At 54.7% G+C, this 12,715-nt stretch overlaps 2 protein-coding genes across 3 annotated transcripts in view; one reads left to right on the top strand and one right to left on the bottom strand.

The window, feature by feature from the left end:
* COPS7A (COP9 signalosome subunit 7A) overlaps positions 1 to 11,450 on the bottom strand; it is a 35,608-nt gene extending 24,158 nt beyond the window's left edge. Inside the window, exon 1 of the mRNA XM_057556935.1 lies at positions 11,433 to 11,450. The gene's annotated coding sequence lies outside the window, so the exon portion shown is untranslated. The remainder of the gene's footprint in view (positions 1 to 11,432) is intronic.
* PIANP (PILR alpha associated neural protein) lies at positions 3,230 to 9,731 on the top strand. 2 transcript variants are annotated; one of them, XM_007170151.2, is made up of 6 exons: positions 3,230 to 3,369; positions 5,540 to 5,599; positions 5,844 to 6,355; positions 7,117 to 7,198; positions 7,974 to 8,195; positions 8,511 to 9,731. In XM_007170151.2, the coding sequence occupies exons 2-6, from the start codon at positions 5,583 to 5,585 to the stop codon at positions 8,530 to 8,532; spliced, it is 855 nt and encodes a 284-aa protein (XP_007170213.2). In that variant the 5' UTR covers positions 3,230 to 3,369; positions 5,540 to 5,582; the 3' UTR covers positions 8,533 to 9,731. The 2 variants fall into 2 exon arrangements, with proteins under 2 accessions (XP_007170213.2, XP_007170214.2); XM_007170152.3 differs by lacking the exon at positions 3,230 to 3,369 and adding an exon at positions 3,401 to 3,851.
* Positions 11,451 to 12,715: the final 1,265 nt, after the last annotated feature.

A 12,715-nucleotide genomic window follows, 5' to 3' on the forward strand; every position in this document is an offset into this window, starting at 1 on the left:
AATAAACCTACCTAGGGAGACAAAAGACCTGTATGCAGAAAACTATAAGACACTGATGAAAGAAATTAAAAATGATACAAACAGATGAAGAGATATACCATGTTCTTGGATTGGAAGAATCAACATTGTGAAAATGACTATACTACCCAAAGCAATCTACAGATTCAATGCAATCCCTATCAAATTACCAAGGGCATTTTTTACAGAACTAGAACAAAAAATCTTAAAATTTGTATGGAGACACAAAAGACCCTGAATAGCCAAAGCAGCCTTGAGGGAAAAAAACGGAGCTGGAGGAATCAGACTCCCTGACTTCAGACTATACTACAAAGCTACAGTAATCAAGACAATATGGTATTGGCACAAAAACAGAAACATAGATCAATGGAACAGGATAGAAAGCCCAGAGATAAACCCACGCACCTATGGCCAACTAAGCTATGACAAAGGAGGCAAACACATACAATGGAGAAAAGACAGTCTCTTCAATAAGTGGTGCTGGGAAAATTGGACAGCTCCATGTAAAAGAATGAAATTAGAACACTCCCTAACACCATACACAAAAATAAACTCTAAATGGATTAGAGACCTAAATGTAAGACCGGACAGTATAAAACTCTTAGAGGAAAACATAGGAAGAACACTCTTTGACATAAATCACAGCAAGATCTTTTTTGATCCACCTCCTAGAGTAATGGAAATAAAACCAAAAATAAACAAATGGGACCTAATGAAACTTAAAAGTTTTTGCACAGCAAAGGAAACCATAAACAAGATGAAAAGACAACCCTCAGAATGGGAGAAAATATTTGCAAACAAATCAACGGACAAAGGATTAATCTCCAAAATATATAAACAGCTCATGCAGCTCAATGTTAAAAAAAACAAACAACCCAATCCAAAAATAGGCAGAAGACTTAAATAGACATTTCTCCAAAGAAGACATACAGATGGCCAAGAAGCACATGAAAAGCTGCTCAACATCACTAATTATTAGAGAAATGCACATCAAAACTACTATGAGGTATCAGCTCACACCAGTTAGAATGGGCATCATCAGAAAATCTACAAACAACAAATGCTGGAGAGGGTGTGGAGAAAAGGGAACCCTCCTGCACTGTTGGTGGGAATGTAAATTGATACAGCCACTATGGAGAACAGTATGGAGGTTCCTTAAAAAACTAAAAATAGAATTACCGTATGACCCAGCAATCCCACTACTGGGCTTATACCCAGAGGAAACCATAATTCAAAAAGCCACATGCACCCCAATATTCATTGAAGCACTATTTACAATAGCCAGGACATGGAAGCAACCTAAATGCCCATTGACAGAGGAATGGATAAAGAAGATGTGGTACGTATATACATTGGGATATTACTCAGCCATAAAAAGAGACGAAATTGGGTCATTTGTAGAGACATGGATGAATCTAGAGACTGTCATACAGAGTGAAGTAAGTCAGAAAGAGAAAAACAAATATCGTATATTAATGCATATATGTGGAACCTAGAAAAATGGTACAGATGAACCGGTTTGCAGGGCAGAAATTGAGACACAGATGTAGAGAACAAACGTATGGACACCAAGCGGGGAAAGCGGCAGGGGGTTGGGGGTGGTGGTTGGGGGATGAATTGGGAGACTGGGATTGACATATATACACTAATATGTATAAAATGGATAACTAATAAGAACCTGCTGTATATTAAAAAAAATTACTAGATACTGTGAAGACTAGTTTGTAAAGGGCAAGGGCAGAAGCAACAAGATTATAGCAAGATTATAACAATGATGGAGAGAAGGAGATGAATTCAGGACATATTTTAGACGCAGAGCTCACAGAACTTGCTGATGAATTAGATACACGGTGGGAATCAGTGAGAAAAGGGAAAGGGAGGAAGGATGTTTCCTAGGTTTTTAGCCACAAAAACCATCATATCCCAGGATGGGGAACAGAAGCCATCATGTCCCAGGATGGAGAACACTACTGGGAGAGAAATGGATTGGTGGGGCGCAGCAGTGGTAACTCGAGACATCTATGTGAGCCATATGAGCTTTGTATGGCTATTAGGCATCCAAGTGGAGATGTCAAGTAGGCTGTTGGATAAATGAGTCTGGAGCGCTGGATATAAATTTAGGACTTGCTGACATTTACATAGTATTTAAGCCCTGGGACTGGATTACATCACTGGACAGAGAATGTGGAACAAGAAGGGGGCCAAGGACTAAGCCCTAAGAAGCTCTAACATTTAGAGGTCAAGCAGAAGACGGAGAAGGAAAAGCCAGGGAGGATGAAGGGAAACTAGAAGAGTGTGGTGTCCTAGAAGTGCAACCCAAGTAAAACAGGGTAACCTGAAAGAGAGGGGGGGCGTGTAGGACAGGATGAGAGTGGGGGCAGGGGAAGCCCATTTAGACAGAGAGGTTAGGGAAGCCCTGGCAGAGGAGGTGACATTGGATCTAAGTGAAATTTTAATGAAATGAGTGAATCATTGTGAAAAGCCAGGGTAAAACATTCCAGGCAGTGGGAACAGCAAATGCAAAGGCCCTGTGGCAGGTTAAGCCCTTCTAATTCTAGTAACATAGATCAGGTCCAGTGTGGCTGGGGCATGAAGAGTGTTAGGAGGGGCGGGGCCAGGTTATACAGGGCCCTGTAAGTCACGGTGAGGAGTTTGGATACCCTGAGCGCTAGAAAAGCTGAGTAATGCAACTCGGTCTACCTATTTTAAAGATCGTTTGGTTTGCTTCGGGGAGAATACATTGCAGCAGGACCAGAATGGAATCAGGGGATCAAGCTGTTGGGATAATCCAAGGTCTCCACTGCCACCCTCACCCGCACCTCATCCCCGGCACTCAGCACTCTCCAGCAGGGGCGAAACAGAGTTGGGGGTCACAGAGCTTTGGGTGACTCAGAATCTCAGAGATTGACTGGGGCAACCACGGGTGTCCATGGAGTCGGGGTGAAGGGTGGAGAAGCCCGCCACCGGAACCCGGGGAATCGGACGGTGCTCACCCTCCGCTGCCCTCTCGCGTTCTCCACCTGGGACGCAGCCGGGCGCGGCTCCCCAGGCGCGGCAGCGGGAGGGTTAAACCATGCGGGAGGGGGAAAGGCGGAGACCGAGCGCTCCGAGCTGCCGCGCCGAGCCCCGCCGGGCCGAGCGCAGCCCGAGCCGAGCCGAGCCGAGCCGAGCCGAGCATCTCCCGCCGCCGCCGCCGCCCCGCGCCCCGGGCGCCCGCCCCCACCCTCTACAGCACCCCGCTGCCCTCAGAACCCCCCGACCATGCCCAGTGCCCCACCCGCTCCCGCGACCCCCCAGCCCGGCGCAGCCCCGAGCTCCCGCAGCTGTCGCGCCGCCGCGCCAGGCATGCAGGTGAGCGACAGGGACCCCCACGCCCCCGCCCGAGGGAGCCCTGCCCTGCCCTCCCCGACTCCGCGCCTTTCGCCCCCCGCCTCTCCCGGCGCGGTTCCTCGCCCGGCTCGAGCCTCCAGCCCATAAGCGCGCCTTCCCCACCACGCTTTCCTTCGCTCCGCGGGTCCCGCCCGACTCCATCCTGCCCTCCTGGCGCAGCTGTCGCCGTCCCCGCCGCTGCCTTCCTCCCGCCCTGGGCTCAGCCCCCGGCTCCTTGCATCCTCCTGCCTCGGCTTCCCTTTCTGCTCTCGGCGCTCCCGCCCAAGGAGACCCCTCGCCTACCTCCTGGTCCTCGTCCCCCGCCCCCCTTATCGCTTTCCAGCCCTGTCCGGGGAGCGTGGGCCTGTGGGAGGGGTGGGCTCGCGGCCGCGCTGGGGATGGGGCCCGGTTCCCCCAGCCCGAGGCTCCCGCCCCACCCCCAGCTCGTCTCCTGCGCACAACAGGTCGGTGAGGAGCGAGGGGAGGGTGGGGTGGCGCGCCAGCCGGGGGACTTGGGGCTTCCTGGAGGGGGTGACTAAGGGGTGCGAGGTCGGGGGACTGGAGATGACGTTGGTTGGGGAGGGGGAATGCACAGGCGGAGAGGCGAGTGGGTCCTGGAGTCAGCTGGCCACAGACGTCCCTGGAAGCCCTTTTCCCCTCCCCTGGCTCACACGCCTTCCTCTGTCCCTGCAGCTTCGCTCTTTTCCCGGTTCCGTCTCCCTTTTTCCCACCAGGCCCCCATCCCTGCCTCTCTCCGCAGCTCCGTATCCCTTTCCGTTGGAAGAAACAATTTCCATCTCCTCCATCTTTGCTGTTCCCGTTTTCCATCCCCCGTCCCTTCCTTGTCTCATTTTGTCCTCAGTACCATGTTCTCTCCTTTCCCCCCTTCCTTCCTCCCCATCCCTGGTCCCCTCCATCCCTCTTTTTCCTTCCCCTTCCACGATCTCCACTTCCCATCCTGCCTGGACCTTTCCTTCCTCCTCCTCCTGCCCTTCCTCCTTCTTCCCGGCTCCTGTGACCGCTTCACCCCCTCAGCTTCCCTCCCTGACCTTTACTCTCATCCTCAGCATCCTCCAGCTGCCGATCTTCTCTGCGCCCCCCAGTCCGTTCTTTCAGGACTAGCCCCCTTCACCTGCTTCCTCTTCACCTTCCTCTTCCCTTCTCACGCCTCACCAGCCTTCCCTCTCTCAGGCCATCATCCCTTCACATCTCTCCCCACAGCCCACTTCCCCAATCCCTTCCCCAGACTCCCCCACCTTACTCCCCTGTTATTCTCTGAGAGTGCCTAATGTCCAGATTTAGACCCAGAATCCAGAGGACGCCAAGTGTCATATCCTCATTCACTGGGGAGCCTGCTGCCGCCGCCTGGATCCACCACCCTCAGCTCTGAGAACGTGTCCTCTTCTTTCAAAGCATCCATCCCAATTCTCCCAGGACTCTTCACCCAGGAGAGCTACATTTGAGGGGGTGGCCTCTCCCCAACTCCACCTCCCCTCAGAGGGCACCTATGCATTTGGATGATCGAACATTGAGCAAATATTATATTCTGTAGTTTTTCTCCCGCCCACCTCTCTCTTTCTCTCTTTCCTTCCATCCCTCCATCTCCTCTCCCCCTGCTCCTGAAGATGAGATTCCTGGGGCCATTCAGTCATAAGAGAAATGCCTCAGACAACAAGTGGGGTGGGCAGGCTGGGGTGCTGCCCCTGTGCAGCCACGCACGTTCACACACTCACTCAGATTGCCTTCCTCTTCCCTCCCCCACTCAGACTCCCTCCCTCGAGCGGTAGGTGCTCAAGGAATCACAAGGTTCTTGGCTCTAAATTAAGATCTAAGAAAAGCTAGGAGCTGTGGGCAGAGGAAGTGAGACGGAAGGAAGCCAGAGAAGTGAGAGTAGACCCTGGGGTGGGGAGGTAACAGGGACCTGGGAAGTTGTGTAGATGGGGGCTGGGGGCTAGACAGGGGACCACTCTGGGGGTTCCCCTCCCCGCTCCCCACCCCCCGCAAGAGGATGCTAGGCAGCCATGGGTCCTGGGTGGCAGCAGCATAGCTGGCGGCCACAGCTGGGAGGGGAGATGGAGGTGAGCTGGTGGGTGAACGAGCTGGGGAAGTACTCAGGGCAGGGTTGGGATGTGATGACCCCTCTCTCCCCCAGTAAAGGCTGAAAATCTGGGTCATCTCTGAGGAAGATCTCGGACATGGAGTCCAGAATGTGGTAAGTCTGGCCCAGCAGGGGAAGCTTGGAAGCCACTTTCCCTGGGGTCTTGGCCCTTTCCCTCCTAGGCCCACTCCGGGGCCTTCCATCCTGAGGGCTAGACCCTAGGAAGATGGGAAATGAGACCAGTCTTCCCAAGGCCCACCTACTTTTTGCACAGAGTCTTGGAGGGAGGCAGCCTGTCTTCTGCACACATAAGCCCAAGATGGCCTTGGTTTCACCCACTCTCTCTCCCTTCCCACAGGCCTGCACTGCTGCTGTCCCATCTCCTCCCTCTCTGGCCACTGCTGTTGCTGCCCCTCCCACCGCCTGCTCAAGGTTCCTCCTCCTCCCCTCGGACCCCGCCAGCCCCAGCCCGGCCCCCCTGTGCCCGGGGAGGGCCCTCAGCCCCACGCCATGTGTGCGTGTGGGAGCGGGCACCTCCACCAAGCCGCTCCCCGCGGGTCCCAAGATCACGTCGGCAAGTCCTGCCGGGCACCTCGCCCCCGGCCACCCCATCAGGCTTTGAAGAGGGGCCACCCTCATCCCAGTACCCCTGGGCTATTGTGTGGGGTCCTACAGTGTCTCGAGAGGATGGGGGGGACCCCAACTCTGCCAATCCTGGATTTCTGCCCCTGGACTATGGTTTTGCAGCCCCGCATGGGCTGGCCACCCCACACCCCAACTCAGACTCCATGCGGGGTGATGGAGATGGGCTTAGCCTTGGAGAAGCACCTGCCACCCTGCGGCCGGTCCTGTTCGGGGGCCGCGGGGAAGGTGAGTGGGAGTTGGGGAGGTTGGTAGGGATTTGGGGCAGTGGGGGGAGGCTGGCTGAAGACTCCAAAGGAAGCAACAGAGGTCCTGTCTGTTAGCTCCTTCCACAAATGTGTCGGGCACTAACGCTGGCACAGGAGGCCGAGATGCAGATGCATCTGAGCCTCAGAGGAGCTCAGGTCCACTGGAGAAGACGGATGTGTAAACACTCGGGGATGAGTCAATGTAATAAATGCTCTAATGGAGGCGCGCAGAGCATGTTTTTAGGCCGAGAGAGAAGGGAGAGAGAGACTACTTCTGCCTGGGGATCAGGACACCTTCCAAGAATTGACATTTAAGCTGGACCTTGGAAACAGTGGGAGTATTCCAGGCAGAGGAAATGAACGAGCCCTTCGGGGTGACATCTCAGCTCAGGGAGTGCTGAGATGGGGCCAGTGGTCTGGGGGTGGGGCCAGGGTGGAGATGGACATTTCCACCCCCTAGTTTCTGTGCAGAGAGAGAAATTCTCTCTGACCTTGGAACCTCCTCCTCATCCCATATATACAGAAGATTTGGGGAAGTGGACAAAAAGGATTTGGGAGGAAAAGGGCTGAAAACTCTGGGGAAAGCCGATGATAAAAATAAAGCGGTGGGGGGGGGGGCTCCAGAGAAGCAGAAAGAGTTGGGCGATGTGGCTTCGAACGGCAACACTCCAACCCCATCCCCAGCCTCTCTCGGCTCCCCCACCTCAGGCCTCCCTAAGAATTTCTCCCTACCCCAAGCAGGTGTGGACCCTCAGCTCTATGTCACGATTACCATCTCCGTCATCATTGTTCTCGTGGCCACTGGCATCATCTTCAAGTTCTGGTAAGCTGGGGTGGGGGGAAGAGATGCTGGCATCCCCAGCAATGTTTGGCTGGAAGGAGGGAAGGAGCCAGGGCGGCAGTTTTGCTGGCGGTGGGATAGGAAGTGGTGGATTAAGGCAAGACTTTGGGAAAAGGTAGGAAGGACTCGGGTGGGGGACGCTCTGAGAAATGGGTGCAGATTCCTTCTGGGGAAACACAAGGGTGATGGGGGGGGGAGTCATTTGTGTGCACGGGGGCTTTGGTGGCTACCGCTTGTCCCCGTATCCTCCAAGACCCATTCTGCAGAGCCCCTTCTCAAGGCCGCCTGGGGAGGAGGGAGAAAAATCCGAGCTTTCTTTGCACACACTTAATATCGGGTCGCTCAGTCCTTCACACTTTACTGCAAGAATCATTAGACTCAGGTGTCCAGGTCATTAGCTGACTTTGAACTAGAACTAAACCTGCCAGGCGCCTGCTGCGGAGGGAAATGGCTCTGCTGGGTATGCGTGGGGGAGAGGCGGTTCTGGGGGACTCTGGGTGTCTGTGGGGAGGAGCTACTCATTCTGTGGATCTGAACCAGGCGAGAGGGTGGCTTATATTCCCGAACCCCCTGGCGGGGAGAGGAAGTGGTTTTGTGGACGCGGTCTCAGGACACGGGGCTTAGGGACCTGTTAGAGGCTGGTTTCTCTGCTGTAGGATGTTGCGGGTGCCTGAGGGAGTCTGGGGGTGACCAGCGCTGGAGGCCCAGGTTGGGGGCTTCCTGAGTGTGTGAGAACCTCTTTTCTTCTGGGCATCAGCTGGGACCGCAGCCAGAAGCGGCGCAGGCCCTCTGGGCAGCAAGGTGCCCTGAGGCAGGAGGAGAGCCAGCAGCCCTTGACAGACCTGTCCCCAGCCGGGGTCACTGTGCTGGGGGCCTTCGGGGACTCGCCCACCCCCACCCCTGACCATGAGGAGCCCCGAGGGGGACCCCGGCCTGGGATGCCCCAGCCCAAGGGGGCTCCAGCCTTCCAGCTGAACCGGTGAGGGCAGGGCAGAGGGCTGGGAGGGCGGGCAGGGGAGGCACCTCGGGGCTGCGATTGTGGGATTGGGGCACTCCCTCCCGGGTGGGTGGAAAGGAGGCAGACCTGCCCCCCCCCACCCCGGGAGACTGTACCCCTCCTCTCCGGGGGGACCCTTCCATCTCCCGCTGTCTGTGGATCTGTGTCCTGTTCTCATGCTGCCATTTAACTCCAACTCTGCCCTCTTAACCTTGATCCCTTTTATTTCTTGGACTGCCCTCTCGATTCTGGCCTGCCTCTTGGTTCCTGACGGTGCCCTTTCCCTTTTCCTCTCAGGATTCCCTTGGTGAATCTGTGATCCCCCCCAAGGCTGGGCTGCCACCAAGCAGGGGGCCAAGGGGCCGGCACAGCCCCCATCCCGCTGAGGGCAGGGCGGCCGTGGGCGCCTCGGAACACTCGCTAGCCCGCGGGCGAGCGCACCTGCTCAGCCTCCTTTAGGTGGGGGCCTCACATATCTGTGGCTTCTGGCCCCCGGCCCCGCCCTGGCACACTCACATGAGAGCCTTGCACACTCACCTCTCCCCTCACGAGCCACTGCACACACTCATGCTCTTGTACGGCCAGTCTCCCTAGCCACGTCTCTCCCCTCCGCGGATCCCTCACGTCCTCCCTTTCGTCTCACACTGTTCCCTTTGTCTTCTCCCACGCCCCACCCATCGCACAGTGGCCCATCACTCAGAGGTCAGTGGGTGACTCCCGTGGACTCTCGTGTGCATGTCCCGGCCCCGCGCTGTGGCGTTGTGTGTCATGCTCACACTCTCGCCTCATGAACACCCACTGATTGAGTTTCTGTGGCCCCTGCATGCTGCCCCAGAGGTGGGTGGGGGGTGAGCTGGGGGCTCCTTGGGCCTCCATCTGTCACGGTCCCATCCCGCTCCACGTCATGTGTTTCGCTGTCTCCCCCATCCCGCTCCGAGGACACGAGCACTCCTTATCCTGAGGGCTTCCTGTGGGAATGGGAGTACTGAGGGCCCAAACTCCTACCCCCTCCACTGCTAAATTCTGTTGTCTGGGAGATGGCTTTTGGGGAGTCACCTGCTGCACTACATGAGAAAGGGGCTCCCATTTGCCCTCCCCTGCCTCCCAAGTCCTTCTGTCTTGTCTGTCCTGGCTGTCTGTGTGTGTCACTCTGGAATTCAGAGCCCCCTGAGCCAGTCCTCCACTTCCTGGCCTCCCTGAGGGCCTCCCTAACTCCACCTAGGCTGCCAGGGACCGGAGCCAGCTGGTTCAAGGCCATCGGGAGCTCTGCCTCCCAGTCCGCCCCTCCCTCCCTCCCTCCCTCCTTGGTTCCTCCACTCTCCCTCCTTTTGCACCGCCCCCCCTCAGGTTTGTCCTGACTTCTCATGGCTTTCCCACCTTCCTTCCTACTTCCCTCTCTTACCTGGCTCCTATGCTGTGATATATATTTTTGTATTATCTCTTTCTTCTTGTGGTGATAATCTTGAATTCTTGTGGGATGTAAGTTTCAAAATTTTCAAATAAAGCCTTTGCAAGATACCTGAGTCCCCTGGTTCTGCCTTATGAGCCCCACAGAGAGGAGAGGAGCAGGGGCGATGGGCAGCTAAGAGGGAGGAAAAGAAGGATGGGGGGGTGCGGGTAACCCCTCCAGACCCGATGTGACCTGGCCTGCTCTGACCCGGGGTTGGGATTCGGGGGCTTTGACTCGGGATGGAATGGAAGGAACAGACACTGAAGGGGGCAGTCTTGACAAGGAGCAGCCGGAGCAAGAGAGAAACTGGAAGAGTGGCTTGTTAATTGCTAGAGAAGGTCAAGAGAGACCACGAAAAAGGAGGCAGAAGAAAAGGGAAACTTATGTAGAAGCACAGGCGATGGCGCAAGCAAGAAAAGGAAGAGGAGAGCGCGGATAGACACATGGAGGTTGAAGGGCAAAAGGAGAAGAAAAAATGGAGCAACGGGCAAGTGATGAGAGGGAGCCGCAGTAAAGAGGCTGGCTGCCCTGCTCGCTTTATTTGCAGCCTTGCTCCCTCACCTGCCCCCGCCCACAGCTGTCCCCAGAAGCCCCGCGGTTAGCTCTCAATAGCTTTCCCCGCTCTGCCCTCTCGGAGAGGCACTGCTGGGGTGTGGGCGTGGAATCGAGGGGTGCGTTTGGAGGAGGGAATGCAGGCTGCCCAGCTGGGATCAGTCACCTCTGAGCCCCCAGTTCTAGGTCTGGTTCTCGTAACAGCCCTGCAAAAACCCACACGGCAGCCTCTCAGCTGTTGCTAGGTTCTGTTGCCATGGTAACCACCCAGGTCCCATTTCTCCCCCCACCCCCATCTGTGCCCCACTTGCTCCCTGGAAATGGGGGCGCTCCAGGGAGGAGAGGAGACGGTCACGTGCAAGAGGGGGGCTGCCCTGGCCTGTGTTGGCCTCCATGTATTTATTTTTGCAGCTAGAATCAGGAATGTCTACGTATCTGTAGGTGGGTGCTTTAGGGGTTGGGGCGCTTTACTGTGTACTCAAGTGAAGTGTGGCTGAGTCCACGAAGCACACAACGGTGAGCGAGGTGGACGGAGTGTATTTCTCAGGATCAGAGCAGTATGTGGGTTCGGGTCATCAGACTCCCTAAGAAAAAGAAGAAAGAAGCATATCCGGGCCAAGGAGTGATGAACCAGCTAAAAGCAGAGGTGCGAGGCAAACATGCTGCTGAGGCGGGCTCAGAGTCAGCCCAGTGGGACCTGAAGAGACCCCAGCCCGAAGCTGGTGGAAGGGAGAGGGCTGGATGAGACCTGAGGGTGCAGGAAGAGGTGCTGCTGGGATGGGCTGGGGGCAGTGAGGGACGGACCTGAGGAGGAGGAGGAGGAGGAGAGGGAGGAGGAGGAGAGGGAGGAGGAGGAGGGGGAGGAAGAAGAGGAGGGGGAGGAGGGGGAGGGGGAAGAGGAGGAGGGGGAGGAGGATGACGGGAGAGGAAGCCTCATTAACCTTTCCCTTCCTTCCCCACAGGAATCTAGTCCTTGTCAGGTGGGGGTTGGGGGGAAGAGGAGGCACAGAAGGGGAAAAGCTGAAGTGCCCGGGCAGCACATGTCTCTTATCACCTTCCTCTTCAGAGGGACAGTGTGACCCCAAGGCTCATCCATATGCAAAAGGCACACATGAAGGTCCCTAATGAAGAGGGAATTAATTATCTCCTGAGTAGACTGCTGTTTCTCTAAATTTAAATAAATTAAAATATACCAGCAAGACACAGGAAATTCTTACCTGTTCCTTCTCCCTAAATACCCTCCTTCCCCATGGAAAGTCAGATGGCAGGGAGAGACAGAGGAGAAAGACGTCCGAGTGTTCTGAGTTGTCCTAAAGGAATGATCCCAAACTAAATCCCACTGTTATGCAAACCAGGAAGAGTCAGGAGGCCCTGGGGAAGGATCCTAACTTTATCTCATGTAGAGTTGAAACTGAAACTATGGGGCCTCGGGAGGTCCTCAGGAGGCTCCAAGTGGCAAAGCAGAGTCACTGCTTAGTCACAGACCAAGAACACAAACAGTGGCCATACTACCCCTTTGCTTCTTGGAGGCCACCCATCACTACCGGCACCAGCATCTCTCATCTCTGTGCTTTCTTTGCCTCCTGAGCTGTGCATCAAATGACTAAGCCAGGCTTCTCTTAAGCATTTTTCTGGAATGCTTACCATTGTGGCTCAGACCAAACCAGGGAGTGGGGAAGCCCCCAGGAGGAGGGATCTCCCAGGCAGAGCTCAGGGTGTGGAAGTGATTCAAGATGGAAACAGTGTGCCAGCTGGAAAACCCCAGGCTAAAATTAACAGCCCTCCTCCCCCTACGCCCCACATTTATCTCTCTAAAGCTTTTCTCTAAGGAGTTCAAAGCACTAAAACTTGCTTCTTATAGCAAGGGCAGCAGCAGGGTTGACAACTGGAGACACCGAGGCCCCGGGGGGTGCCAGTTATTGTAAATAGGAGAAGAACAGAAAGAGAACCAGGACTTACAGTGATTACCACCATTTTGCTCCCACTTTTCGATCTCTGCCCCCAAAGTCAAGGTTTCTCAAATCATCGATCTCTAACCCATACAGCAACTACGTCTGGTCACATCTGAGCCCTTAAGACCCTTATCCTGCCAACTGTCACTATTGGGTTGACACAGACAGGTTACAGAGTCCCAAAATGTGATAAAGAGAGCGGACGCTTTTAAAAAGATACAATTACAAATACATATCTTCTATTTAAACATTTAATTGGAATTGTTATTTTTAGGTGTCTTTTGCTACTTCCTGGGGAAGCTGTGACCTTGGGAAAAACCACTTAAGTCTTCAGAGTCTTATGTTCATTATATGCAAAATTTGGCATTACAGTTATTCCTATCCGGGTTATTTTAATCTCTAAGCAAGGAACTATTACTGTTAATAGGAGGCACTTTGATTCTGTTTCACTCAAAATAGAGCTGAGCCCAGAGGGATTCTGGTCAGATCTGGGACAGGCTGGTGGCAGCATTCATTTACTCAAATAACATGTATTTATTTAGCATCTA

Source organism: Balaenoptera acutorostrata, chromosome 11 (genome assembly GCF_949987535.1).
Source record: "Balaenoptera acutorostrata chromosome 11, mBalAcu1.1, whole genome shotgun sequence".
Lineage (NCBI taxonomy): Eukaryota > Metazoa > Chordata > Mammalia > Artiodactyla > Balaenopteridae > Balaenoptera > Balaenoptera acutorostrata.